General features: G+C 34.9%; 1 protein-coding gene across 1 annotated transcript in view; it reads right to left on the bottom strand.

Annotated features, from left to right (window-relative positions):
* LOC137399792 (axonemal dynein light chain domain-containing protein 1-like) overlaps positions 1 to 22580 on the bottom strand; it is a 53830-nt gene extending 31250 nt beyond the window's left edge. The window contains exons 1-11 of the mRNA XM_068086017.1: positions 22457 to 22580; positions 18846 to 19003; positions 16677 to 16780; positions 13504 to 13695; positions 10652 to 10708; positions 8004 to 8112; positions 6615 to 6784; positions 6387 to 6479; positions 5014 to 5080; positions 4440 to 4598; positions 3051 to 3319 (exon numbers count right to left, since the gene is read on the bottom strand). Coding sequence (XP_067942118.1) covers positions 3051 to 3319; positions 4440 to 4598; positions 5014 to 5080; positions 6387 to 6479; positions 6615 to 6784; positions 8004 to 8112; positions 10652 to 10708; positions 13504 to 13695; positions 16677 to 16780; positions 18846 to 19003; positions 22457 to 22580 — 1502 coding nt within the window. The remainder of the gene's footprint in view (positions 1 to 3050; positions 3320 to 4439; positions 4599 to 5013; positions 5081 to 6386; positions 6480 to 6614; positions 6785 to 8003; positions 8113 to 10651; positions 10709 to 13503; positions 13696 to 16676; positions 16781 to 18845; positions 19004 to 22456) is intronic.
* Between the last annotated feature and the right edge of the window lie 3807 nt (positions 22581 to 26387).

The following is a 26387-nucleotide window of genomic DNA, read 5'->3' as shown; positions in this document are numbered from 1 at the left end:
GAACTTACTTGTGGCGGCTTACAAATCTGAACAGAAGAAATAAGAGTCAATGTGGTAACCGTACTAACACAAACCATGTGAGCTTCAACAAGAGTCATGCGCTTGTAACTATTTTAAAGGGAGAAGATAACTCCTTGTGTAATTCGCATGGCTTACGGTTGTAAATTCTATTATTAAGCTACCGTGCAATAAGACCAGCATGCTTAACGTAAAACATGAAAAACAGAAAATTTATAATATCGGATAAAAAAGCATGTTACATAGTAAATAAAAATACGCTGTAGTTATTTTATTAGAGTGGCAGCACTCTTAGTAAGTTAAATCAGCCATCAGAGCATCTCACAATACAAACTTGGGTAGAATGGATGAACACAATTGTGACCGAATATACAAAAAGTTTATTCTAATATTAAAAGAATTTAGTAGTGAAAGGAGTATTTAGAAAAATACTACATGTACTATTACATTATTAAAAATACAATATATACTAACATATTATATAGTATATATAATAATATATATATGGCTTATATATATATAGTTATATATATAGAATAATTATTATAGTATATAGAATATATACTAACATATTATATAATATATATAATAATATATATGGCTTATATATACATATATATACATGTATATATATAAAATAATTAGTATGGTTAGTATATAGAATATATACTAACATACTATATACTAGAATAAATAGAATAGTATTATGGTATAGTTATTAATAGTTATTCTATATGCACTGCCTTTACGGCATTGAACACATTTTTAGTCAGAAGATTTCCACTAGATATATTAGTATATATACAGTATGTGTATATATACACACATATATATACATATATATATATATATATATCGGTATGTACTATCAGAATTCCTGGACTTGCACTGGTATTAAAAAACAGCTTATAAACAGTGCCAGGTTATGTAGTTACCTGCCACTTGCCATTAGCCTGGCACATTGCCAATGGCTAATTTGAATAAGCTAGTATCCGTATTGCTAAACTTACTAATAAGAGAAATGAGAGCAAGCTTTAGTGATGTTGCGCCGTAACGCAGAGCGCTACGCCTAATTTCACCCAGATAATGACTCATATCACCCAATGAATCCATCAATCTCACGTAGCTCGATGGGTTAGCATATCGCCTGGGGAACAGGAGGTTCTGAGATCAAATCCTCTGCGACACGGATTATTCATTCCAAGATTATAATAGCTATAGCTGGACAGACTGAACCAAAGATATTGAGAAGTTTATATATGCTTCATATGTATATATATTTATATACAGTGGTAATGCATATATTCTATTTTAATTTTTTTATATGATCATCTCATACACTTACTTTTAAAGTGTAAAAGATAATACACCACATACATTTTAGTGTTGTCTAATTTAAAAGGATGCTTGTTTGAAGCTTTGTAATCATATATGCAATAAAACCACAAACAAGATGATTACAATGTGATTATTTATTAAAAACTTTATTGGTAATGTGTGGTTTTGGGGCTCTTTTAAAAAATATCGTAACCAGTACATAATGGAAGGTTATAGTAGTAAGTTAGGTACATAAAAGTAAAGTATAGTAGCAGGTTATTTACAAGTGGGCTTTGGAATATTATAACATGCGACACTCATGTACATGTGTGCTACAGAATATTATTACATGCGACATTCATGTACATGTGTGCTACAGAATATTATAACATGCGACATTCATGTACATGTGTGCTACAGAATATTGTTACATGCGACATTCATGTACATGTGTGCTACAGAATATTGTTACATGTGACACTCATGTACAAGTGTGCTACAGAATATTGTTACATGCGACATTCATGTACATGTGTGCTACAGAATATTGTTACATGTGACACTCATGTACAAGTGTGCTACAGAATATTGTTACATGTGACACTCATGTACATGTGTGCTACAGAATATTATTACATGCGACATTCATGTACATGTGTGCTACAGAATATTATTACATGCGACATTCATGTACATGTGTGCTACAGAATATTATTACATGCGACATTCATGTACATGTGTGCTACAGAATATTATTACATGCGACATTCATGTACATGTGTGCTACAGAATATTATTACATGTGACACTCATGTACATGTGTGCTACAGAATATTGTTACATGCGACATTCATGTACATGTGTGCTACAGAATATTGTTACATGTGACACTCATGTACATGTGTGCTACAGAATATTGTTACATGTGACACTCATGTACAAGTGTGCTACAGAATATTGTTACATGTGACACTCATGTACATGTGTGCTACAGAATATTGTTACATGCGACATTCATGTACATGTGTGCTACAGAATATTGTTACATGTGACACTCATGTACAAGTGTGCTACAGAATATTGTTACATGTGACACTCATGTACATGTGTGCTACAGAATATTATTACATGCGACATTCATGTACATGTGTGCTACAGAATATTATTACATGCGACATTCATGTACATGTGTGCTACAGAATATTATTACATGCGACATTCATGTGCATGTGTGCTACAGAATATTATTACATGCGACATTCATGTACATGTGTGCTACAGAATATTATTACATGTGACACTCATGTACATGTGTGCTACAGAATATTGTTACATGTGACACTCATGTACAAGTGTGCTACAGAATATTGTTACATGTGACACTCATGTACATGTGTGCTACAGAATATTATAACAAGCGACACTCATGTACATGTGTGCTACAGAAGATTACTACATGTGACATTCATGTACATATGTGCTACACAATATTATTACATGTGACACTCATGTACATGTGTGCTACAGAATATTATAACAAGCGACACTCATGTACATGTGTGCTACAGAATATTATAACAAGCGACACTCATGTACATGTGTGCTACAGAATATTATAACAAGCGACACTCATGTACATGTGTGCTACAGAATATTATAACAAGCGACACTCATGTACATGTGTGCTACATAATATTTTTACATGTGAAACTCACAGACAGTTCTTTTTGAAGTCGTCGATCCATCGAAGGATGTGACCTTTGACAGCCTTGATCACATCTCGGACCTCATCTTCTATCTCCTTCACTCCGATGTGGAAGGTCTCCATAAGGTCCCGCCACTTTTCCATGTGCTCCTGAAGCCGTGTGAGCATCTCAGTGTCCTTATCACTCAGCAAGACAGTAAAGTGGTGGGCAAGCTTAGACCAGGCTTTCTCAGCTATGTATGCTCTGCGGGCAGTGACCATGTTGCCCTCTTCGACCACCTAATATACACAGAAGAGTACACAGTTTAATGTTTTTAAACACTCTGAGAGCAAGAAAAATTCTAATAAATGTCACATTTTTCTTCACAGATGACATCATGCAACTCCATATGATAGCATTTAGTATCATAGTTTGCAGTATATCATTACTATATAACGGAAATCTGTAGAAAACAGCATCAGGACATTTCGTACCATAGTATAATATGCCATGCCATCAAATAAAACATAGTATCTTTTTATGTTATATCATAACTCACTATATGATATCAAACTATACCATAGCTCACCTCCAAATACTATACCATTTTATGCCGTAGCATAACCTATAGTAGCAAGCCATTCTTTACCATAGCATGTTTTTTGATACCATACCATTTTATACCAAACCATATTATTTCATACCATAACATATTCCAAGATACCATACCTTACCATAGTACATCCACACTGTTCATCCATTCTACAGCATACCTCACCATATCATACCATAATACCTTATGACACCATAACAAAATATATCATAGCCTACCTCTGAATAGGTATTATATCATTCTATACCATAGCATAATTATTTCACCATATCATACCATAGCACAACCTACATATGGTATATCATTCTGCATTTTCCGATTCCACACATTTGTGTATCATACCATACTTGACTACATCATTCCATATATAGTATCCTCATTATACCATATAATACGTAGCATATTATACCATTGTTACACATCACCTTCCTATAGTATTTTACCCCATAGCACCCATGACCATATCATACAGTAAAATACAATAATTATGACATAATGTCACCACATGCACACACCTATGACATGATGTCACCACACGCGCCACACCTATGACATGATGTCACCACATGCACGCACCTATGACATAATGTCACCACATGCACACACCTATGACATGCTGTCACCACATGCACACACTTATGACATGATGTTACCACATGCACACACAAAACTTTCAGAGCTTCAAGTTGGCAAATATCAATGTAAAAGACTTCATCTAATTCTGAAGAAATGCTAAAAGCGCATATGAAAGTTGTGTACTTTTGAATTGAAGTGAATATGAAATGCAATATTAATAGACAACAGACCTTTATAGACAGGCTGTAGGTGGCGGTAGACCAGAGCTCCTTCTCTGCAGTAAGAACTGTGACTAACTTCTCAAGTCTCTGTCTCTGCAGCTCATAGAGGTCATGGTACTCACCCAGCAGGCTCGCATTTTTCTGTGATTCAATCAGGGCTGACCTCAACTACAATAAGCCATTGTGACAGATGATGACAGGTTACTGAAGAGTATCATCTATGCTCAGAGATACAAACAAGTATTTCACTTTCTGTTTAATATATTCAAATACGTCCAGACTGTTTTTATCTGTAATCAAGGTGAATTCAGAGAAGGAAGTTGCCATTTGTATTTAGATAATATCAACTCCAGCGTAAAGACAGCATTTTAGGAGAAAAAATTAGAATATAATAAGGGTGAGGTAAACTGTGCAAAGAAGGCATTTGTATGTTACTATACAGAGAGCCAAGAGAATGCAACAAAAATTGAGGAAACAATATGCTGAAGTTCAGGAGTTTTGATTATAGACACACATTGGTTTTTGTGAAACTGAGGCTATGCCCATATAGTTCTCACAGGTTGCTTAGTCTATTGGAACTTACGTCTTCTTGCGCTCTTTTGGCTTGCTCGGTTACAATTTTGTCGTGTTCTTTGACCTCAGTTAGCTCACTGTAAGATAGTGTCAACAATAAAAATATCATTTTAGCATCGTTATTTTCAACAGTCTGCACTCAAAATAGCATGCCATATCTCATAAAATGGATGTTTTCTCAAGCGTATTGAGTAAGTACTTACAATTCACAGGGAACAAAGGCTATAGAATAGTTTATGATAATCTAATATACTGAGTAGCATTCTTTCAAAACTTAGCATTAAAAATAAATTAATCTTTACTATAATAAGAGTCATGTCTGTCTGTCCAAAGTCACATTTATAAGTTAGGAAAAAGCACACGAATAAAACTCAAATATTCCGCCTAGCAGCCAGGCAGGCTATCATCTGCGCAACTCGACTGTCCTGCTGAATCTTGGAATAATTGTGCACATAACTACTACACTTGAAAACTTCTCATGGCACATGAGACTGCCAGTGTACTAGTAAGCAATAGAGTTTGCAGTGTGAACTACACTATAAGTCATATGCTGCCATGTTGTTTAAAAGCTGCCAACAGATTTAGCATCTTGTCAAATCACTAAAATGTATCGACAATTCCCCAGTCTGTGAACTCCACCTAACTTCGTACCAGGATCAAAGCACACAAAAAGGTTTTTGCAAACATCACTAACAGAGTGCACTATGTTATAGTAGATGCACCAATGTGACAGCGAGCCAATGCAGACATGCTATAGAAATTAAGAAATGATTATAACACAAGTCAACATAATAATAACAGATTTCTTCTGTTTATAGCAGGTATCTCTACACCGCCAGTACTACATGTAGCATGCTATAAAAGACATCGCCTTGCATTAGCTTGTCAGCGTAAACATCATATACCAGCATGCTGTAGTCAAGTTTCAATCTTTAGAAACAGTTGTCTTAATGCCAAACCAATTTTTCTAATTTATAACAGGTGCAAGCTCATAGGAGACGTCAGTGTTTGACAAAAATACCAAAATGCCATAATCGGTCGCTGATGTTATGCCGAATGCTTAAATTTCAGGGCAAATGGAAAAATGATATGACAGATGCCAGCAAGTCATAAAAGATCCTAGCATTTTACTGTAGATATTGACATCTCATGATTGTTGGTAGGTGCTTAATGACAGAAACATGACAGATGACATCATGTCATAAGAGATGTCAGAGTAGATAAAAGCATGCTATGACCAAAGCTAACACGTTATAGCAGGTGCTTCAACATTAGAGCAAGTGACACAGGAGACACCAGCATATAATATGGCATTTCTCAATAGATCAGCAAATTAAATGTTGACATATAAATGAAATAAATAGACACTTGAGAGTCTTTTACCTAGTTAGTGCTAGGATTTGAGCCTTAAATCTGAACATCTCTTCTGTGAGTCGTCTGTCAAGAGCTCGCTGTGCCATCACTTCATCATGTAACCTAGCAACACATTTCAAAACATATGCGATACAGGTCTGACCCAGTCTTAAAAGGATAGAGCCAAGCAGATGTAAATAAATCTCCATGAAACGTAGGGTTATATAGTCACAGGTTTACAGAGCCATAAATACTTACCCTCTAATTTGTCGAGGAACTTTACTCAAAAGATCTGAGTATTTTTGTCGAATATCAGCTAGGAGTTCTCCCCTCTCTGTGCATTCTATGGTTGATTGTCGTATCAGTTCATGGAAGATGATATTGTATATCTTCTGCTCCTTCTTGATCAACTCTATCAGGTTATGCATCTGAGATACAAAATCATGTTATTATTATTATAATATAACAATAATATCATTATAATATAGCCTAATAACGTTATATGACATTATTATAATATAACAACAATATCATTAAAATATCACAATAGCTAATTCTTGGCAGGAGTCAATCTTCAACCAGATAGTAACAGACAAGCAGTAAGTCTATATTCACCACATCTGTTTTCTGTTAACTTATTATTATCATGGTAATCGTGTAATATAAACATGGCTTGATAATTCAAATATAAATGTACTTTGTCCCATAATCTTTAGATAACTTGAAGTCAAGAAGGCCAACAACATTTTTATTATTTATTTTGAAAATATGGAAATGCTAGAAATTATCTAGCAGTGGCAATGGCTAGTTCATTTTGCATCTCGACAATGCAATGATTTGAGTAAGTCCATAAGAAATCATCAATTTAAAACAACTGGATTATAATGGTATGTATATTGCATGACAATTGTGAAAATTATACAATTACGAAAAAATTTTCAAAAATGAAGAAAAAGACAAGGAGGTTGAAAGGAGTAAAAGTCCTGACAGCGAAGACTGGCGTAAACAAAATATAACTTAATAGAAAAACTAGACTCTACAGAAGAACAAATTCAAAATAAAAAGTACAATTTATCTACATCACTAGCCCACCTACATAGAACACATTATACCTATATCCCCATATTCAACTCAGAACCCAGCAGTCGTAGTAAGTTAGACTTATACAAACAGATGAAATCAAGATGAAAATAGTTCAATATTTTTCATGCAGTCCTGATAGAAATGCAGTAAAGTGTATTTTTGACTGACCATAAGTGAAGTTTTTCTCAAACTATCATGTTTTGAGAAGGTAGAGAAAATAGATAGCAGCAACAATAATGCTATATTAGCAACAGTTTTTAATAGACATCTATACACTTTTAATAGCTAAAAATAGCTCACGAAGTATCCACACAAAAATATTTACAGACAAAATACTCTCATAGAGCTACCAAGGCAACAATATGAACGGCAAGGGTTAATTACTGAGTTTTATTCACTTAGCTAAGCTCTAGGTATGCCATTTCTCTGAGTAGGAAGTGTTCAGCTAGCTGAATTGTACAAGTTTACAACTAGTTGGACTCGTCAGCTAAAAGGCTTATCTAAAACTATTCAAATAGCATCGGTCAGACCTACTCATATAACTCTTGTCATGTACATACTAACCTGAGTGGGACCAACTGACTCCAAAGCTTCATCATTGACTCCAGATTTTTCCATCATCTCTTCCATAACTTCTTTCAACCTTATCACTTCGTAGCGACTTGTAGGTTTCCTGCAATATACATACAGCGAATGTCAGTTACATAAGCAAACACTATGTGCATCTGTGGTACATACAGACACTGGCTATAAACATTTATGAGTGACAGATGACACTTGCTATGCTTGTCAGTGACCAATGTAGACACTTGCTATGCTTGTCAGTGACATAGCGCTTACCATAGAGTTATCTCCCCCCTGAAGTGATAACTGTGCCTTCAACAACACGAGCGTTTCCGGTGCCAACAAGGAGCGTTTAGGCCACGCCCCTTTTTTGTACTAGTCAATCGTAGTGATTGACAGAACAATAACATCAGCCATGAGAATGATCATGAATTTCCACGGTTAAGATAGTAATTATTGCTCATATTAAAGAAATGATGATTATAGTTTATTACTCTAACATATGCTTATTATTTAAAGCAATTCAATACCTACATGCCTTGCAAAGGCACTGAATAGATAGTGTTAAGTGAGTTAATGCAATCAGTTACTCCAATGATATACAGCCCCCACACATGGGGGGCTGTATATCATTGGTTACTCATAAATAAGATAGATAGTCATACTGGGGTTGTATTAGATTGGTGTGACGGGAAGCTAATCGACTGCCATCAACTGAAAGTATTGACATTGTATGGTGATAGAGTGATTCATTGACACCACAGTCCATAAACAGCCCTTGCATGTAATATTAGATTTCGATACATATCAATCAAATACATAGACTAGCTTAAAGCAAAGATGTCCACTAGTTAGTGGACATCTTTGCTTGATGTAAGCAAACAAAAAGTTTGAAAGTGGCAAATGTTGTTATATGTTAGATAAAAATAAATTATACTAAATTATAAGTATTTGAAAATAAAAGAGACGTTTTTATTACTTTATTTATTAAATGATTTTTTATTGTAATCATAGCTAAACAGATTATATTTAGCCATTACTTGCTAATTATTTCACATTTACATTTAAACACATTTGCAGTTTCATTTTTCTTCCTAATTCATTTCAACAAAAAACTTCTTTCATGATATGAAATTTAAAAGTTGTAGCTGTTTGAAAAAGCTTGAAAACCTTTACAGTTGTTTTCTTTTTCCTTTTAATTCATTCGAACTGCTTAAAAATATTTTCTTATGATATGAAGTTTAAAAGTTAAAATGGAAAATGTTATATAAACATAAATTTTCTGCCCCAAGACTTTTTTATTACTCGGGCAACTCAGGTTGTACAGCTAGCTCATAGTTGATGGCAATCGATTAGCTTCCCATCACACCAATGCAATACAACCCCAGTATGACTATCTATCTTATCTATAAGTAACTGATTGCATTAACTCACATACTTAACACTATCTATTCAGTGCCTTTGCAAGTCATGTAGGTATCAGGATTACGCGTATGTCACAATTTCCATTTACATAATTCATTTCCATACTACTTCCATTTCCATAACATTTCCATAATTCATTTCCATATTATTTCCATTTCCATAATTCCTTTCCATTTCCATAAAATTTCCATAATTTATTTCCATATTAATTCCATTTCCATAACATTTCCATAATTCATTTCCATATTATTTCCATTTCCATAATTCATTTCCATATTATTTCCATTTCCATAACATTTCCCTACTTCATTTCCATAGTACTTCCATAACATTTCCATAATTCATTTTCATATTATTTCCATTTCCATAACATTTCCCTACTTCATTTCCATATTATTTCCATTTCCATAGCATTTCCAAAATTTACTTTCATATTATTTCCATTTCCATACCATTTCCATATTTCTAAAATAAAATTTCCATATCCATTCCCCTAAAATTATGGAAATATTTATGTTTATGGAAATGGATATGGAAAAGTAAACATTTCCATAATATGTTTAGCGATCCCTTGTAGGTATTGAATTGCTTTAAATAATAAGCATATATTAGAGTAATAAACTATAATCATCATTTCTTTAATATGAGCATTAATTACTATTTTAACTGGAAATTCATGATCCTTGTTTAACCCTTCTCATGGCTGATGTTATTGATCTAGTTGGCATCTAGTTGTTATCTCCTTGTTGGCACCGAAAACGCTCGTGTAGTTATCACTCTAGGGGGAGATAACTCTATGGCGCTTACTATGTGTGTCTGTGGCATGCATATGCAGACATCAGTTATAAACATATATCAGAGACACATGTAGACACCTGCTATGCCTTTCAGTGACATATCTAAACATTTGCTATGTGTATTTATGAAATATATAGACACATGCTCTGTATATCAGTGAAACCAGCAAACACTTGCAGCGCAGGTCAGTCAGATATCGAGAAACGCTTAAGCTTAGCGGATAACGTAGATATGCACATGCATGTCAGGTAATCAAGAGTGTTGATGAAAATTGTCTGACAACCTATAAAGACAAGGGTATTCAGTCATAAGGGGAGAACGAGCGATAGCAATACATTTTTAATATGCTTTTGTATGAAAACCGAACTCCAATATTCTATTTTTACTGAGACCGAGAGAAGAACACTGCAAGTTTAACAACTCACATGGATGGGAAGACTGTAAGATGTGCCTCATGGTCCTCAGGCTGTGTTGTGTAATCACTAAAAACACACCATAAATGAAAACCTATGTTTTCTCTTCCACACAGTCTGTATACAATAGATTTGACATGTGAGCTCATTGTAAGGGATACCCACCATATATTACTGCAATAATTTTAACCAGCTTGACTATAATAACCCCGAAATAAATATACCTGATGCTCTGATGTCTGTGGTTGAGTTTTAACAATTATATCTAGCAATTTCACACGGCTGGTCCCACTCCCCTCCCCCTACCAGAAACATTCATATTGCAATAGGGCTGCACAGCTCGTCTATAATTACGCCAGTTTTACAACTAACATTGTTTTTCTTATGAATTGTATCTACTTCCCTACAGCCCATGCACATTGCATTTACCATCAACGCTATTTATATGTATAGCTGTTAGTGTCAAGGTTAACTTGACCGCAAACCTTTATGATCTATACCTGAGTCTCTGTATATAAGTGTGAGTCACATTTCTTTGATGTTTTTAATAGTATGTGCATCCATTACTGTCAGAGACCCCACATGTAGTGCTCAATCACTATGTTTCCATGATGCGCAGTGCTTCGGAGTTGCGCTATCTCCGAATCATGGAAACGGCGTCTTCGCACTGAAATCACTGCGCACTGATCAGTGCGAAGCCAGTGAAAATTCGCAGCAAGGAAACGGCGACTGCGCAGTGGCTGCGCATAGCTCTCATGTCGTGGAGACGAATTCTTCGAGGGCCATAAACTAGTACAAAGGTTGTCCTGCTAATCTTGGTTTTTTCTATTCTTCCGATCTTCTTTCACCTAAATTTAATTATGGTCTGCATTCACGAGGATGATGAGGTGATTACTTTCCTGGACTTTGTTATCGAAGCCAACATTTTTCGAAAAATAGGTGGCAAGTCCTAAATTAACGTTTAAATAATATATTACTTAAAAATACTTGTTAAAAATATATTACTTTGTAAAAAGTGTGTTAAGGTTTGTAAAACCTTGTGAATGTGTATTGTAAATAAAAGTATAATGACGACAGAATCATAAAAAGACCGTTTATAATGTTCGGTATCCATGATCGATTCTATTTCTCCATCAGGCGATTCGATTTATACAATTTCTCTTCTCTGGCTAATTTGCTGAAAACCACTGCGCAGCATGGAAACGTAAAATCCCCTCGACTTTGGAGGGGGCTGCTTCGCAGTACTGCGCACCATGGAAACATAGTGAATGATTGCTAGTGTCAATTTAACCTGACTACCCAATAGCAGAAATTAGCTGAAATCTTTGTGCTACATGCATGTGTCAGTCAGACCTTTTGACACTTTGTGGATACAATACTACATTGCATCATACATGTCATCGACACAATCATACAAATCTATGCTAAAAATAACTTTGGCTTGGAATAGCTTAACAGAGCTCTAGCGACTGCTTGATAAGGGAACACAATAATAGATGACAGCGGAGTAAACATGCAACAAAGAACAGCTGTCTGAGCAGAAACAGCAGGCATAACAGGAGCAAAACTTGTGACTAGCTGACTGAGTCAGTTTGTCTGCTGTACTCACTCTTCATGATAGCGCAACTTCTTGGCACCTTTCTGTACTAGTACATTGTAGTACTTGTTAACACTAAAGAGGAGATATCAGCAAGCCGCTAAGTTTATATTTCAACTTAATATTGTATTAGATACAAAGTTAGTAAGAAACCTTAAACAGGAAGGAGATTGGAATGAGGGAGAAATATAGAGACTATTAGACATTGTTGTACCGCTCTTGCAATACACTGTGTTTCCATGGTCAAAAAGAATTTGGAGTTGTTTCCACTCTGAATCATAGAAACGGTAAAATCCGAATGCATCCAACACCATTTAGCTTCACTAAATTTGTGTGAGGGCATTCACTGTGACACATCGCAAATCTTGAAAAGATCTATGTAGTTCAACTATGAATTGTTGAAACTGTAAGGTGCGAATTTGTTGGCAGTGGGCAACTCCGAACCTATTTGAAGCATAGAAATACAATGGTTATAGGCCTTTAAAAAGGGAGCTAAGTAAAAACTCCAAAAAATTATTTACAAGTTAGTGAGTTGGATCACTTTTTATTTGAGGTGAAATTCTAGTTCATCTGAACAGTGTGACAACTCCGAATACTACCAATAGTGTAAAGTGGTGATACTGCCCACTCTGGAATGACACTTTATAAAGCAAAAATATCTTGGATGAGCGAACAATCACCCAACAATTCTGCCTGAAATTATAAGATGAAAATAAAACAATGGCTTTGTTCAGAAAATTATAAAACCTCACTTCAAATATCAAAAAATGATTGAAAAGAATTCTTACTGCTTATATAACTTTTTATTGCCATTAGTAGTCATCAACAAAATGATGTTTTTTGTTACATACCAAAACAAAAAGATGACAGAAATCAGGAATTATTGAGTGAATTGAATGAAAGCGTTTTAAAAGTTGGTAATCTAATAGTACTGAGGATGAGTTGGGATAGTGCATTGAAGGTTGTAACAGAAAGTTCATAAACTAAAACATACGATGGTGGATGTAGTATGTTGGTGTCAGGGAATACAAAACGATGTTTATCACATGTGGTAGGTTAAATACAAATGTATATAAATACCAAGATAAGCCTATTACTCAATAATTTATATGTAGTTTTGGCAGAGTTTAGTATAGTAAGATTTTTAGTGGTCTAACAAGATCGTACCATGCTGACTCTGCAAGAGATAAATACCAAATAGCTGAGCATTTACCACGCTGCCAGCCCGGCTGCTGTCAAAGTAAACAATGATGTACAGGAACTCTACCTGTCATAATACTCTAGTCCAAGCACCCCTTTGTTCTTGACAATGTGATACTCATCAGGCACGAGAGAGTCTGCCAGTTCTAAAGGTTTCTTCATAGGTGCTGCATCCCGTGGCATAGATGCATCCTTTTTTATTATCGGAGTAGGTTTTACTTCTTCTGGAGCCGGTACGTCATAAAGAAACGAAATGTCTCTATAGAACAAAAAATAAATGCTTTTTAATGGAATTTTTTTAAATGTTTCTAAAGAACCAATAAAGATAATCATGGTGCGGTAAAGAGATGTTTCCTTAGGACAAATATAATGTAAGGCGTGTCTTTATGAATCAAATGCAGAAAGTTTCTGTGAAACTTGGTAAAAAATAAACTAATAATGCAATGGTAAGTATGTGACATATGCGTCTGTTTTTCTTTAGATAAGAAGGATTATTAAAGCTATCAATCCATTTTCCAAGCTACAATAGTACATAGTGTTTCTATTTGAAATCAAGTTGTTCAAAGATGAGTGAAAACAGTTCTAGGTTAAGTTTTATCAATTTAATTTAAAGGTGAACTTACACAATTGAAGTGATGCAAATGAAAATAATATCAATATAAAGCTAAGACAACAATCTTCAATTTGATGTAATATTTGTAGATGTAGACCTACCCAGTTCAGATATATAATAGTTTGAGTGAGATCATTGCTTTGAACGCTCAGATTATAGCCTAAGTGCAATTATGATGTCTATAGTTGCATTTTGGCAAAGAGACTGACAGAATAGAGACGTGTAATGCTGCAGCTTGATAGCAATAGCCGATATCAACAACAAGAGAGACAGGCAGCTGCGCAACTAATGATGTCATTTTGACATGTATTTTTCTTCTGAGCGTTTGAATCGCGATCAAGTTTTGCCGATTTTAATCTTAAAACACCCTGGCAGGCAGATCACCTCAAACATCAAAAACAATCACAAATAATGAAAAATACTGATACTTTCTGATAAAATCTACTAAAACTTGGCGCAAGTTCATTTTTAAATAAAAGCTTTCGTGTTAGTAGGATAGACTAAGAGATAGAAAAGGCATGAGTGTTAGTAGGATAGACTAAGGGATAGAAAAGGCATGAGTGTTAGTAGGATAGACTAAGAGATAGAAAAGGCATGAGTGTTAGTAGGATAGACTAAGGGATAGAAAAGGCATGAGTGTTAGTAGGATAGACTAAGAGATAGAAAAGGCATGAGTGTTAGTAGGATAGACTAAGGGATAGAAAAGGCATGAGTGTTAGTAGGATAGACTAAGAGATAGAAAAGGCATGAGTGTTAGTAGGATAGACTAAGGGATAGAAAAGGCATGAGTGTTAGTAGGATAGACTAAGGGATAGAAAAGGCATGAGTGTTAGTAGGATAGACTAAGGGATAGAAAAGGCATGAGTGTTAGTAGGATAGACTAAGAGATAGAAAAGGCATGAGTGTTAGTAGGATAGACTAAGGGATAGAAAAGGCATGAGTGTTAGTAGGATAGACTAAGAGATAGAAAAGGCATGAGTGTTAGTAGGATAGACTAAGGGATAGAAAAGGCATGTGTTAGTAGGATAGACTAAGAGATAGAAAAGGCATGAGTGTTAGTAGGATAGACTAAGAGATAGAAAAGGCATGAGTGTTAGTAGGATAGACTAAGAGATAGAAAAGGCATGAGTGTTAGTAGGATAGACTAAGGGATAGAAAAGGCATGAGTGTTAGTAGGATAGACTAAGAGATAGAAAAGGCATGAGTGTTAGTAGGATAGACTAAGGGATAGAAAAGGCATGAGTGTTAGTAGGATAGACTAAGAGATAGAAAAGGCATGAGTGTTAGTAGGATAGACTAAGGGATAGAAAAGGCATGAGTGTTAGTAGGATAGACTAAGAGATAGAAAAGGCATGAGTGTTAGTAGGATAGACTAAGGGATAGAAAAGGCATGAGTGTTAGTAGGATAGACTAAGAGATAGAAAAGGCATGAGTGTTAGTAGGATAGACTAAGGGATAGAAAAGGCATGTGTTAGTAGGATAGACTAAGAGATAGAAAAGGCATGAGTGTTAGTAGGATAGACTAAGAGATAGAAAAGGCATGAGTGTTAGTAGGATAGACTAAGGGATAGAAAAGGCATGAGTGTTAGTAGGATAGACTAAGAGATAGAAAAGGCATGAGTGTTAGTAGGATAGACTAAGGGATAGAAAAGGCATGAGTGTTAGTAGGATAGACTAAGGGATAGAAAAGGCATGAGTGTTAGTAGGATAGACTAAGAGATAGAAAAGGCATGAGTGTTAGTAGGATAGACTAAGGGATAGAAAAGGCATGAGTGTTAGTAGGATAGACTAAGAGATAGAAAAGGCATGAGTGTTAGTAGGATAGACTAAGGGATAGAAAAGGCATGAGTGTTAGTAGGATAGACTAAGAGATAGAAAAGGCATGAGTGTTAGTAGGATAGACTAAGGGATAGAAAAGGCATGTGTTAGTAGGATAGACTAAGAGATAGAAAAGGCATGAGTGTTAGTAGGATAGACTAAGAGATAGAAAAGGCATGAGTGTTAGTAGGATAGACTAAGAGATAGAAAAGGCATGAGTGTTAGTAGGATAGAGTAAGAGATAGAAAAGGCATGAGTGTTATAGAACCCTAGCTACTATAAAGCTGTAGAAAATACCAGAACTATCCGGAAGTGAATAGCTTCTAGTTCACTCAACTAACTATAAATGTTATAGTTATTTGACTATGTTATAAATGAATGTGTTGCTTTTATTTAAACCAATAACTTTGGGCTATTAGCTGTAGAAATACTAATCTACTTAGGATGGTCTTGATGCAGCATTTGCAGTCAAGACTGGAAAAATCTGTGCGTGTTGCGCTGTTTTTTCTCTTTTTCCTTTAAGTTGCAGTGACGTTTTTTATTAATGTGAGCCACACCCTGCTCACTGCCAACTAGGCTCTGCACTTGGGGTGGCCAGGCTAATGTACACATAGCGCTGTCATTGATAATTTGTACGGTCATTTTTTCTCGATTATCTCGCCTGAAGAAAACATAAAGTTCAATGTAAAGAATTTGTTGTTTTCATTTTAGCCAATAATAACGAGTAAGGTACCGAAGTATGGTACTGCGTTCCGCAATACGTAGCGAAGCAGAAAAACGGATGTTTGTATGGAAAATGATAATATTACCTTCCAGCGCCACAGAAACAGACAGCCTGATCAGTCAAGTGCTTCAGCTTGTCTCTACGACTTTTGTGATTCCAGACATTTGCAGGTGGTTTTCTGCTGGCAGCCTTAACGAGATACAGAGACAGTTATCAAGTTCACGTACTCTCACACTCATGCTTTTGCTTGAATCTATCTGCAAACTCCTGAGCCTTACATTTTACGATAAGGACCTTGACCGAGTATAGAAACAAGGAAATTAGTTAACTTCAGTTTTAGTAATGGAAAAATGTAAAGGTAACAGAAACCAAAGGCCATTTTTGATCAAAGGCTACTTGCAAACTTAACTAGTTATTAGTATGCGTTATAATAGATAAAATTTTTATCTGTTTACTAAGTGCTTTTTTTTGCAAATTAAAGTAGTGGCTTCGTGACTGAGTGTACAAATGATCAACAGGTAGTCAAAAAATAGAAAATTGAGAATTGTCTTTGGCACTGTAACAATGAAAAAAAGAGCGAACAAGTCTTTATATATATTGAACAGCACAATTTCATTGTAATTTTTTTACCTTATGTGACTGCTATGTCAGAACCGATACAAGTTGTGTAATGAACATAGTTTCAACTTGTTACCGCAGGGTGTCATTAGGCAAAAACATATCTATGTGATTAAAGGACTTGACCTACACATTTTTACATTTTAAAAGTACTAGATATGTTGAAGCATACAGACTAGTAGCTGAAATTATCTCTTGTTTTAGTAATTATTCGATGTGTGATACTAAACACTAAACAGTCAAACTTTTCTTAGATTTAATATACATCATGAGTAACCTTCCAATCCTAAAAGTTTCGCAATAAGGTAGACAGTTATGGGAAATCCCTTCAGCTGAATGTACAGTGTCTATCTCTGACATCACTGTGACAGGTGTTACATCACTTTGACAAGTGTTACATCACTGTGACAGGTGTTACATCACTGTGACAGATGTTACACCAATGTGACTGGTGTTACATTGCTGTGCCATGTGTTACATCGCTGTGACAGATGTTACATCACTGTGACAGGTGTTACAACAATGTAACAGACGTTACATCACTGTGAAAGGTGTTACATCACTGTGACAGGTGTTACACCAATGTGACTGGTGTTACATCGCTGTGCCACGTGTTACATCGCTGTGACAGGTGTTACATCACTGTGACAAGTGTTACAACAATGTAACAGATGTTACATCACTGTGACAGGTGTTACAACAATGTAACAAATGTTACATCACTGTGACAGGTGTTACAACAATGTAACAGATGTTACATCACTGTGACAGGTGTTACAACAATGTAACAAATGTTACATCACTGTGACAGGTGTTACAACATTGTAACAGATGTTACATCGCTGTGACAGGTGTTACTTCACTGTGACAGGTGTTACAACAATGTAACAGATGTTACATCACTGTGACAGGTGTTACAACAATGTAACAGATGTTACATCACTGTGACAGGTGTTACAACAATGTAACAGATGTTACATCACTGTGACAGGTGTTACTACATTGTAACAGATGTTACATTGCTGTGACAGGTGTTACATCACTGTGACAGGTGTTACATCACTGTGACAGGTGTTACAACAATGTAACAGATGTTACATCACTGTGACAGGTGTTACAACAATGTAACAGATGTTACATCACTGTGACAGGTGTTACAACAATGTAACAGATGTTACATCACTGTGACAGGTGTTACAACAATGTAACAGATGTTACATCACTGTGACAGGTGTTACTACATTGTAACAGATGTTACATTGCTGTGACAGGTGTTACATCACTGTGACAGGTGTTACATCACTGTGACAGGTGTTACAACAATGTAACAGATGTTACATCACTGTGACAGGTGTTACAACATTGTAACAGATGTTACATCGCTGTGACAGGTGTTACAACAATGTAACAGATGTTACATCGCTGTGACAGGTGTTACATCGTCAGTTATTCATGTCTATGAACAGCAACAAATACTAAAAGCGGAATAAAGCTAGATACGAGCATAAAAATAAAGAAAAATGATAACAAATTGTTTCAAGAATGCAGCTAAACCTTTTTCTAGATCTATACATTCTATTCTATATATTTTTTACTCCAGTCTGCATGCTATGGGGAAGGAAACATATTGTCTTACAGTGCTGATCGCCAAGGCCTTTTCCCGTGTTGGAATGAGAGTTTTAGAGACAAGCTCAGAGGGTTGAGTCAAGGCCATCATGACCTCATCAGGCAGGAAGTCGTTGTGCGTATGAGCCACTTCCATCGCTGTCTTCGACTTCCGTATATCAGGTAAGGCTGTGAGATATAAAAGTGGGAACATTTGTTTATCTCCAGCACATTTATGAGTTTCATAAGTGTCTACTAGCAAAGTTGATAATCATACCAGCATATTTGCTTAGAACTAATCATGGTGAGGAGAGACTAATGAACAGAGATAATGTGAAACAAATGAACAAAGGCAAAGTGAAACTAATGAACAATGACGAAGTGAAGCTTATGAATGGAGGTAAAGTGAAACTAATGAATCAAGGTACGTATATGAAGCTAATGAACAAAGGTAAAGTGAAAGTGATGAGTGAAGGTAACGTGAAACTAATGAATGAAGGTAAAGTGAAACTAATAAACCAAGGAAAAACTAAACTAACACACGAAAATAAAGTAAAACTAATGAACAAACATAACGTGAAACTAGTGATTGAAGGTAAAATGAAACTAGTGAATCAAGTTAAAGTGAAACTAACGAATGATGGTAAAGTGAAACTAATAAACCAAGAAAAAAATAAACGAATACACAAAAGCAATGTGAAACTAATGCACAAACAAAATGTGAAACTAGTGATCGAGGGTAAAATGAAACTACCGAATCAAGTTAAAGTGAAACTAACAAATGAAAGTATAATAAGAAAAAAGATTTGGGCTGCACTGATCCCCCTCCATTTTTTAACGAAAGCAGACAATAAAAATGGCAACCAGAATAAACACCCAGACTTTGAAAAAGTGGTCAACACCCATAAATGAACATTGTAAATAGTGACTATTTATGTCAATTGCACTTTTATGCTATATCCAGAACATGACCCTATACGCTAGTAAAGCTGTGAAGCAGAATTTTCCGTGACGTTAACAGAAACAGATAAACTGGAAAACTTCTTTTGGAGTTCAGTTGGATTGTAAACTGGGATGAGGGAGAATGGAGATTTGAATCAGGTTAAACAAAAATTCAATTGCTTATTTCTGTAAACATCAACATACGGTACGATAGAACAAATGTTTCTAGTCATTTATTTATAAGTTTTTTTGTAGAAACTTTGTAGGCCTTCAATTCTTACTTGACTTGAAGCGCATGCGAAAGTAAATTTTGATTAGAATCAAACCAAATATATATATATGTAAAATATAATGTGTTACGCGAGTGCGGTATGCAAAAATTTAGAATTGAATTAATGTGGTATGAGCAATTTGCCAGCAATAGAATAATTCCAATAATATCATCACTATGAACAAATCCCAGTTTGTCACTGAGTGTCGGTTAGTTTGCGTACACGCTTTGCGTTTTCACATTTTTGACCAATTTTATCTAAACTTCATAACTCTATCTGGTCTCTGAGCCTCTTGAACACCCCCTGCAGACTGTATGATGTAAGCAAGGCTTACTGCTAGTTCTTTCAAGCGATACACACCGACACTACTACTCATAGCATTGGGACGTAACAACTCAAAACGTATTCACTATGTAAACATATCTTATAATAACTTTATGAATTCAGTTTTATTGCTCAGTTTTAATGAACTAGAAATTAAACCAAGATAACAGGCAACCAATAAAAAACAAACGCTTATCTATAGGAGATGAATTTAATCTTAACATAATGAGTGAGTGAGGGTTCATTCAAGAGAGGTTGGCACTTGTCGAGTTGACAGCACTAGCAGTTTTGTCACTCACAATCACCATCACAAATCACATTCACTACAGTAGATGTCATTCACTTCAGTAGATGTTATTCACTACAGTAGATGTCATTCACTACAGTAGATGTCATTCACTATAGCAGATGTCATTCACTACAGTAGATGTCATTCACTATGGTAGATGTTATTCCCTACAGTAGATGTTATTCACTATAGTAGATGTTATTCACTATAGTAGATGTCATTCACTAGAGTAGATGTTATTCACTACAGTAGATGTCATTCACTACAGTAGATGTCATTCACTAAAGTAGGTGTCTTCACTACAGTAGATGCTATTCACTATAGTAGATGTTATTCACTACAGTAGATGTCTTCACTACAGTAGATGTTATTCACTATAGTAGATGCCATTCACTATAGTAGATGTTATTCACTACAGTAGATGTTATTCACTATAGTAGATGTTATTCACTATAGTAGATGTCATTCACTATAGTAGATGTCATTCACTAGAGTAGATGTTATTCACTATAGTAGATGTTATTCACTATAGTAGATGTCATTCACTAGAGTGAAGGTCATTCACTACAGTTAATGTTATTCACTACAGTAAATACCATGCACTACAGTAAATGTCACTTACTACAGTAGACATTAGTTTCACTGTTTGCTGATTGCTCTTCTATGGACAACAGATAGTCATTAAACTGAAGAACTGCTCATGTTCAGCACACATCCAACAGTTCAACTCCACACCTAGTTTTAATTATCAGTAAGCTGTCACAGCTGCAGGACATACTGAAACTACCTATAGTCATTCTTCATATATTGATGTAAACTCGTGTTGGGAGTTCGATTTAAAAATCCTTTTTTAAACTGTGTTAAACAAATTCAGCATCCTTACTTTAATGATGTCAGAAACAAATGCTGACTCAACACTTGTATAAACAAATTCAGCATCCCTACTCCAATGATGTCAGAAACAAATGCTGACTCAACACTTGTATAAACAAATTCAGCATCCCTACTCCAATGATGTCAGAAACAAATGCTGACTCAACACTTGTATAAACAAATTCAGCATCCCTACTCCAATGATGTCAGAAACAAATGCTGACTCAACACTTGTATAAACAAATTCAGCATCCCTACTCCAATGATGTCAGAAACAAATGCTGACTCAACACTTGTATAAACAAATTCAGCATCCCTACTCCAATGATGTCAGAAACAAATGCTGACTCAACACTTGTATAAACAAATTCAGCATCCCTACTCCAATGATGTCAGAAACAAATGCTGACTCAACACTTGTATAAACAAATTCAGCATCCCTACTCCAATGATGTCAGAAACAAATGCTGACTCAACACTTGTATAAACAAATTCAGCATCCCTACTCCAATGATGTCAGAAACAAATGCTGACTCAACACTTGTATAAACAAATTCAGCATCCCTACTCCAATGATGTCAGAAACAAATGCTGACTCAACACTTGTATAAACAAATTCAGCATCCCTACTCCAATGATGTCAGAAACAAATGCTGACTCAACACTTGTATAAACAAATTCAGCATCCCTACTCCAATGATGTCAGAAACAAATGCTGACTCAACACTTGTACAAACAAATTCAGCATCCCTACTCCAATGTCAGAAACAAATGCTGACTCAACACTTGTATAAACAAATTCAGCATCCCTACTCCAATGATGTCAGAAACAAATGCTGACTCAACACTTGTATAAACAAATTGGGTAAACTTACGCGACCCCGATGATGTCAAAAATAAATGCTGATCCAACACTTGTATAGACAAATTTGGTGCACTTACGTTTTCTCTCCGAAGCTTTGTTTCTGTCAAGAGTTTTATCCAGCTGTACCAAAACATCCCCTGGAGGTTTTTTTGCAAGCTTCTCACCAGTCGCATGAGATGCTGGACTAGTGGTTGTAGCCATTTCGTAATCCTCCCTAAATATAAGAAGCAAGGTCACTACCTTTATATTAACAAGAGATTAACAGCTGTATATAACTTCCATCTGTAACTTGAGGTAACTATCGTAAAAAATAGCTAAACATTGTCTATCACTCGTCTCAAAACGATATCATTAATTTACTAATGATAATACCGTAAAACCTCTAATTGAATGCCACCTCTATTTGAACCCTACCTCTATTTGACAGCCACTATGAGAGATGGGTTGAAAAATACTTGAAAGCCATTTCCATTTGGACGCCACTTTGACAATCTTTGATCTTTATGAACCCATAATATCAAAGGATCAGTAAAAAACTGTCCGTAAAATTGTATTAATAATGAATCGTTTACATCAGTAACATTCAATTCCTTCGTTGTCACGCTAAAGCTTTTTAGCTTGTTTTTTAATAAAAATTTGAAAACAACACCATAGAAATAGTTAATAGCTGTGTCAAACTAATAATAATTCTTAGTTAAACGGGGTCTTGATACTTCGAAGTATGTGTATATAAAACGGTTTAAATTTGCAATGATGCAAGGTTACGTTTAGCGAGCAAAACCTTTATGCATTGCATTTGTGCTAAATGCAACAAGTAAAAGTTTCGTTCTGCCAAAAATAGATTTGAACGCTAATATCGACTAGTTATGCATTGCAGAAAAAGAATTGATGTCAAAAGACATTTAGAAGGTATTGGACAACCAGTGGATGTTCGTTCCATAGAAAGCAACAATCAGAACGCAGCTATCCAAGCAAATGATGCAAATATTTTTGTTTTAAAAACGGTATTTTTTGTTTCTGCATGCAATATAAGCATGGTTCGTTTATGTCATTTTTTCATAAATATAGATTAGTAGCATTTGATAGATTAGCATTATTTAGCTTATAAATTTGTAGATTTATAGCATATTATTTAATAGCATCCTTGCAGTTATCCTAACACGGCTTACAATGGATCAATGCTCATAACTCCTCTTCTATTGCACGTAAAAAGCTAGTTTTGGCTGCAAAGTGTAGCAAACATATTAACGAGTGCAATAAGTTTTTATGCAACATTGGTAAATAAAAATACAAAATAAAAATATGTCTTCAAATTTAGAATGAAATAAAAATTGAAATCTCTAATTAATTGCATAGCAGGACATAGGCTGCAATACCATCGTAGGTTAATTGCAAGCAATAGATATCAATTCATAGAAATATTTCTCAGTATCTCAATGCATATTTATTAAGAGATCATTGACGATTTGGAGGTAATTTAGCAGATTTATTGCATCCAAAAGGTTTAATATCGCAACACCAGAAAAAGAGGGCAAAATATAGGTGACATTCGTTACGCCCTTAAAAGGGCTATGTTGATCTTTTCGAAATTCTAAGAAACTGTTTGAAAAATACAACGCCAGCCTCTATTTGAACGCCTCTTTCAATTGATCGCCACTATAAACAAGGGCTGAAAAATAGAGTACCATGGCGTTGAATTAGAGGTTTTACAGTATACATTTTTGCATCATACAATCTTTAAATATGTTTAACAGAAAAAACAAGCAACATTTTTATTATCTATTTTGAAAGCATTTAATCGGTAAAAATCATCTAGTAGTTGCAACTGCTAAAGTTAACTTTGAATCTTGCAAAAACAATGCAACTATCTGTGTAAATCCATAAGAATTCATCAATTTCCAACAACCAAATTATAACAGTTTTGCATCACAATGTAAAAAATGATCAAACAGAAGAAAAAAATTTAGAACGAAGGAAAAAGACAAAGATTAAAAGGAGTAAACAGTCTTAATAGCAAAAGTCAGTGAAAACAAAAAATTGTTTGCCAAAAAAATCTGACACTACAGATAAAAAACTCGAAATGAGACCTACCATAACAGTTAAGCAGAACAAAATCATTTAAAACGTTCCTCAAACTTTTAGATGAATTGAAGTTCTCTAACGATCCAATGCTATTATGCATGTTTTTCAGCTCTGTGGTGATTTAGATGTTTCACTCAAGATTATGTCACAAAAAGTCATGCTACAGTTATCATATTGGACCTTTTAAAACTTGTTAAGTAAAAAATGATACTGAGAGGAAACACACAAATAAATTCACTTAATAATTATGATAAAATATTAATGATAGCGTTGCATAGAGATATTAGCAAAACCAGATATCAAAAGGGAGTAGCGCCTAAATTACAAGAAATATATGTACAATCAACCAAACTTATGGTACATTGAAGAAAACAATAATTAGAAAAGTATTGACATGCAGATGAAAAACTTTTAAGTAAAAATATTTCATCAGAAAAGGTGCAGAAAAATGCCAAAGAAGCTTAGAGGCAATGACACATACACAGTTCTGCTAACCTCTGTCAGACATGACCAAAATAACAGGAGTTAGTCATCGTTTTCAATCAGTACATTCCCGTGACATAATCAACACAAGTTTACTTAAATAAAACTCTCCACAACCTTTAACCGAACTTGAGTACCTAAACATTGTCTTACAGACTAACAGAGACATCTATAAGAGAACAGCTCCAATGACTCTGCCTCTTTCTAATTCATCTGCTGAGAAATTTTCAACTGCTTAGGCTCTTTCTAAATTAACTGTTAGGCCTAGCTATTTATAAATTGCCATTACTCTCATTTGACTGTCAAAACTTGTAGCCATACAAGAATGAGCGAAATACATGGTCAACCATTATATTTAACGGTTCGTGCAAGGGTGTTGCCTTCCTTGGCTATTTTCAATCTCTTGTTATTAGTATTATTGTTTTAAAATTTTGTTAGTGATGTATTTTAATTGTTGAATTTACAAAAATAAAGAAGTATATTTTACTAGAATATACCGGTAATGCTTGCAATGGCTAACATACGGTTTATAGTCCGAACCTCGACTGGTTTGAAACTCGACGAGTTTGTATATCGACAACAGTTGGTCCAATCTCGACAGCAGTTTTACTATTTTACCATCTACTATTTTCATAGTAAATGAGCGATTTATATGTAAAAGATTTATTTGCGCAAAAATATATTGTTATCCATTTGATGCAGCACTCCCCAGCTTATGTAGGCCTAACAATATTTTGCCCAACCTATATATAGAACGAATGCTAAAACAAGTAACAATCATAAATATGGTTGACTGTTATGCTAGCAAAATGTTTTATTTGAAGACTAAACTTCAAAGAATAGCTTTGGTTTTTATTTTTTGAAGTGAGGATAGAACTGCAAAAAGACATTTATTATTTGTTGAAGATTAAATTATTGTAAAACTGCATCAGCCTTTGTCGATGTTCGGACCAACCTCTGTCGAGATTGGGACTTGTCTAGGTTCGGACTTGTCGATGTTGGGACTGTTTCCCCTAACATACCCACTAATGTCCGAACTAGTAATAAACGAATTCGTTCACACAACTCAAGCAAAAGCGCACAAACTAAACATAATAAAAAGAAAATAAAATGAAAAAGCAAAGTCAGCATCGATGTCTGTGTGAATGTGTAATAAATATGAATAATATAATTTCTCACAACAGCATGTAAAACTCGAACGCATATATTGGAAGCGAATGAACAATCAACATTCAATAAACATATTGGGCAACCAAAATACATGTGTAACAGGAAAACCTGTAGACTTATTTAGTTCACGCATTCAATCAAAGTTACTTCAAAGCAATGTGTATTTTTAGTCAAAGTTATAATCTATTACTATAGAACAGTCATAGGCTAATATGTGAATAACCTGATATTACAGTGTCCTTTATGGTTAACGAACAACATGTTTTAGATAAC

Source organism: Watersipora subatra, chromosome 7, assembly GCF_963576615.1.
Source record: "Watersipora subatra chromosome 7, tzWatSuba1.1, whole genome shotgun sequence".
Classification (NCBI taxonomy): domain Eukaryota; kingdom Metazoa; phylum Bryozoa; class Gymnolaemata; order Cheilostomatida; family Watersiporidae; genus Watersipora; species Watersipora subatra.
Note: the sequence above shows the minus strand (reverse complement) of the source record. Positions and strands in the feature narration are given on the sequence as shown.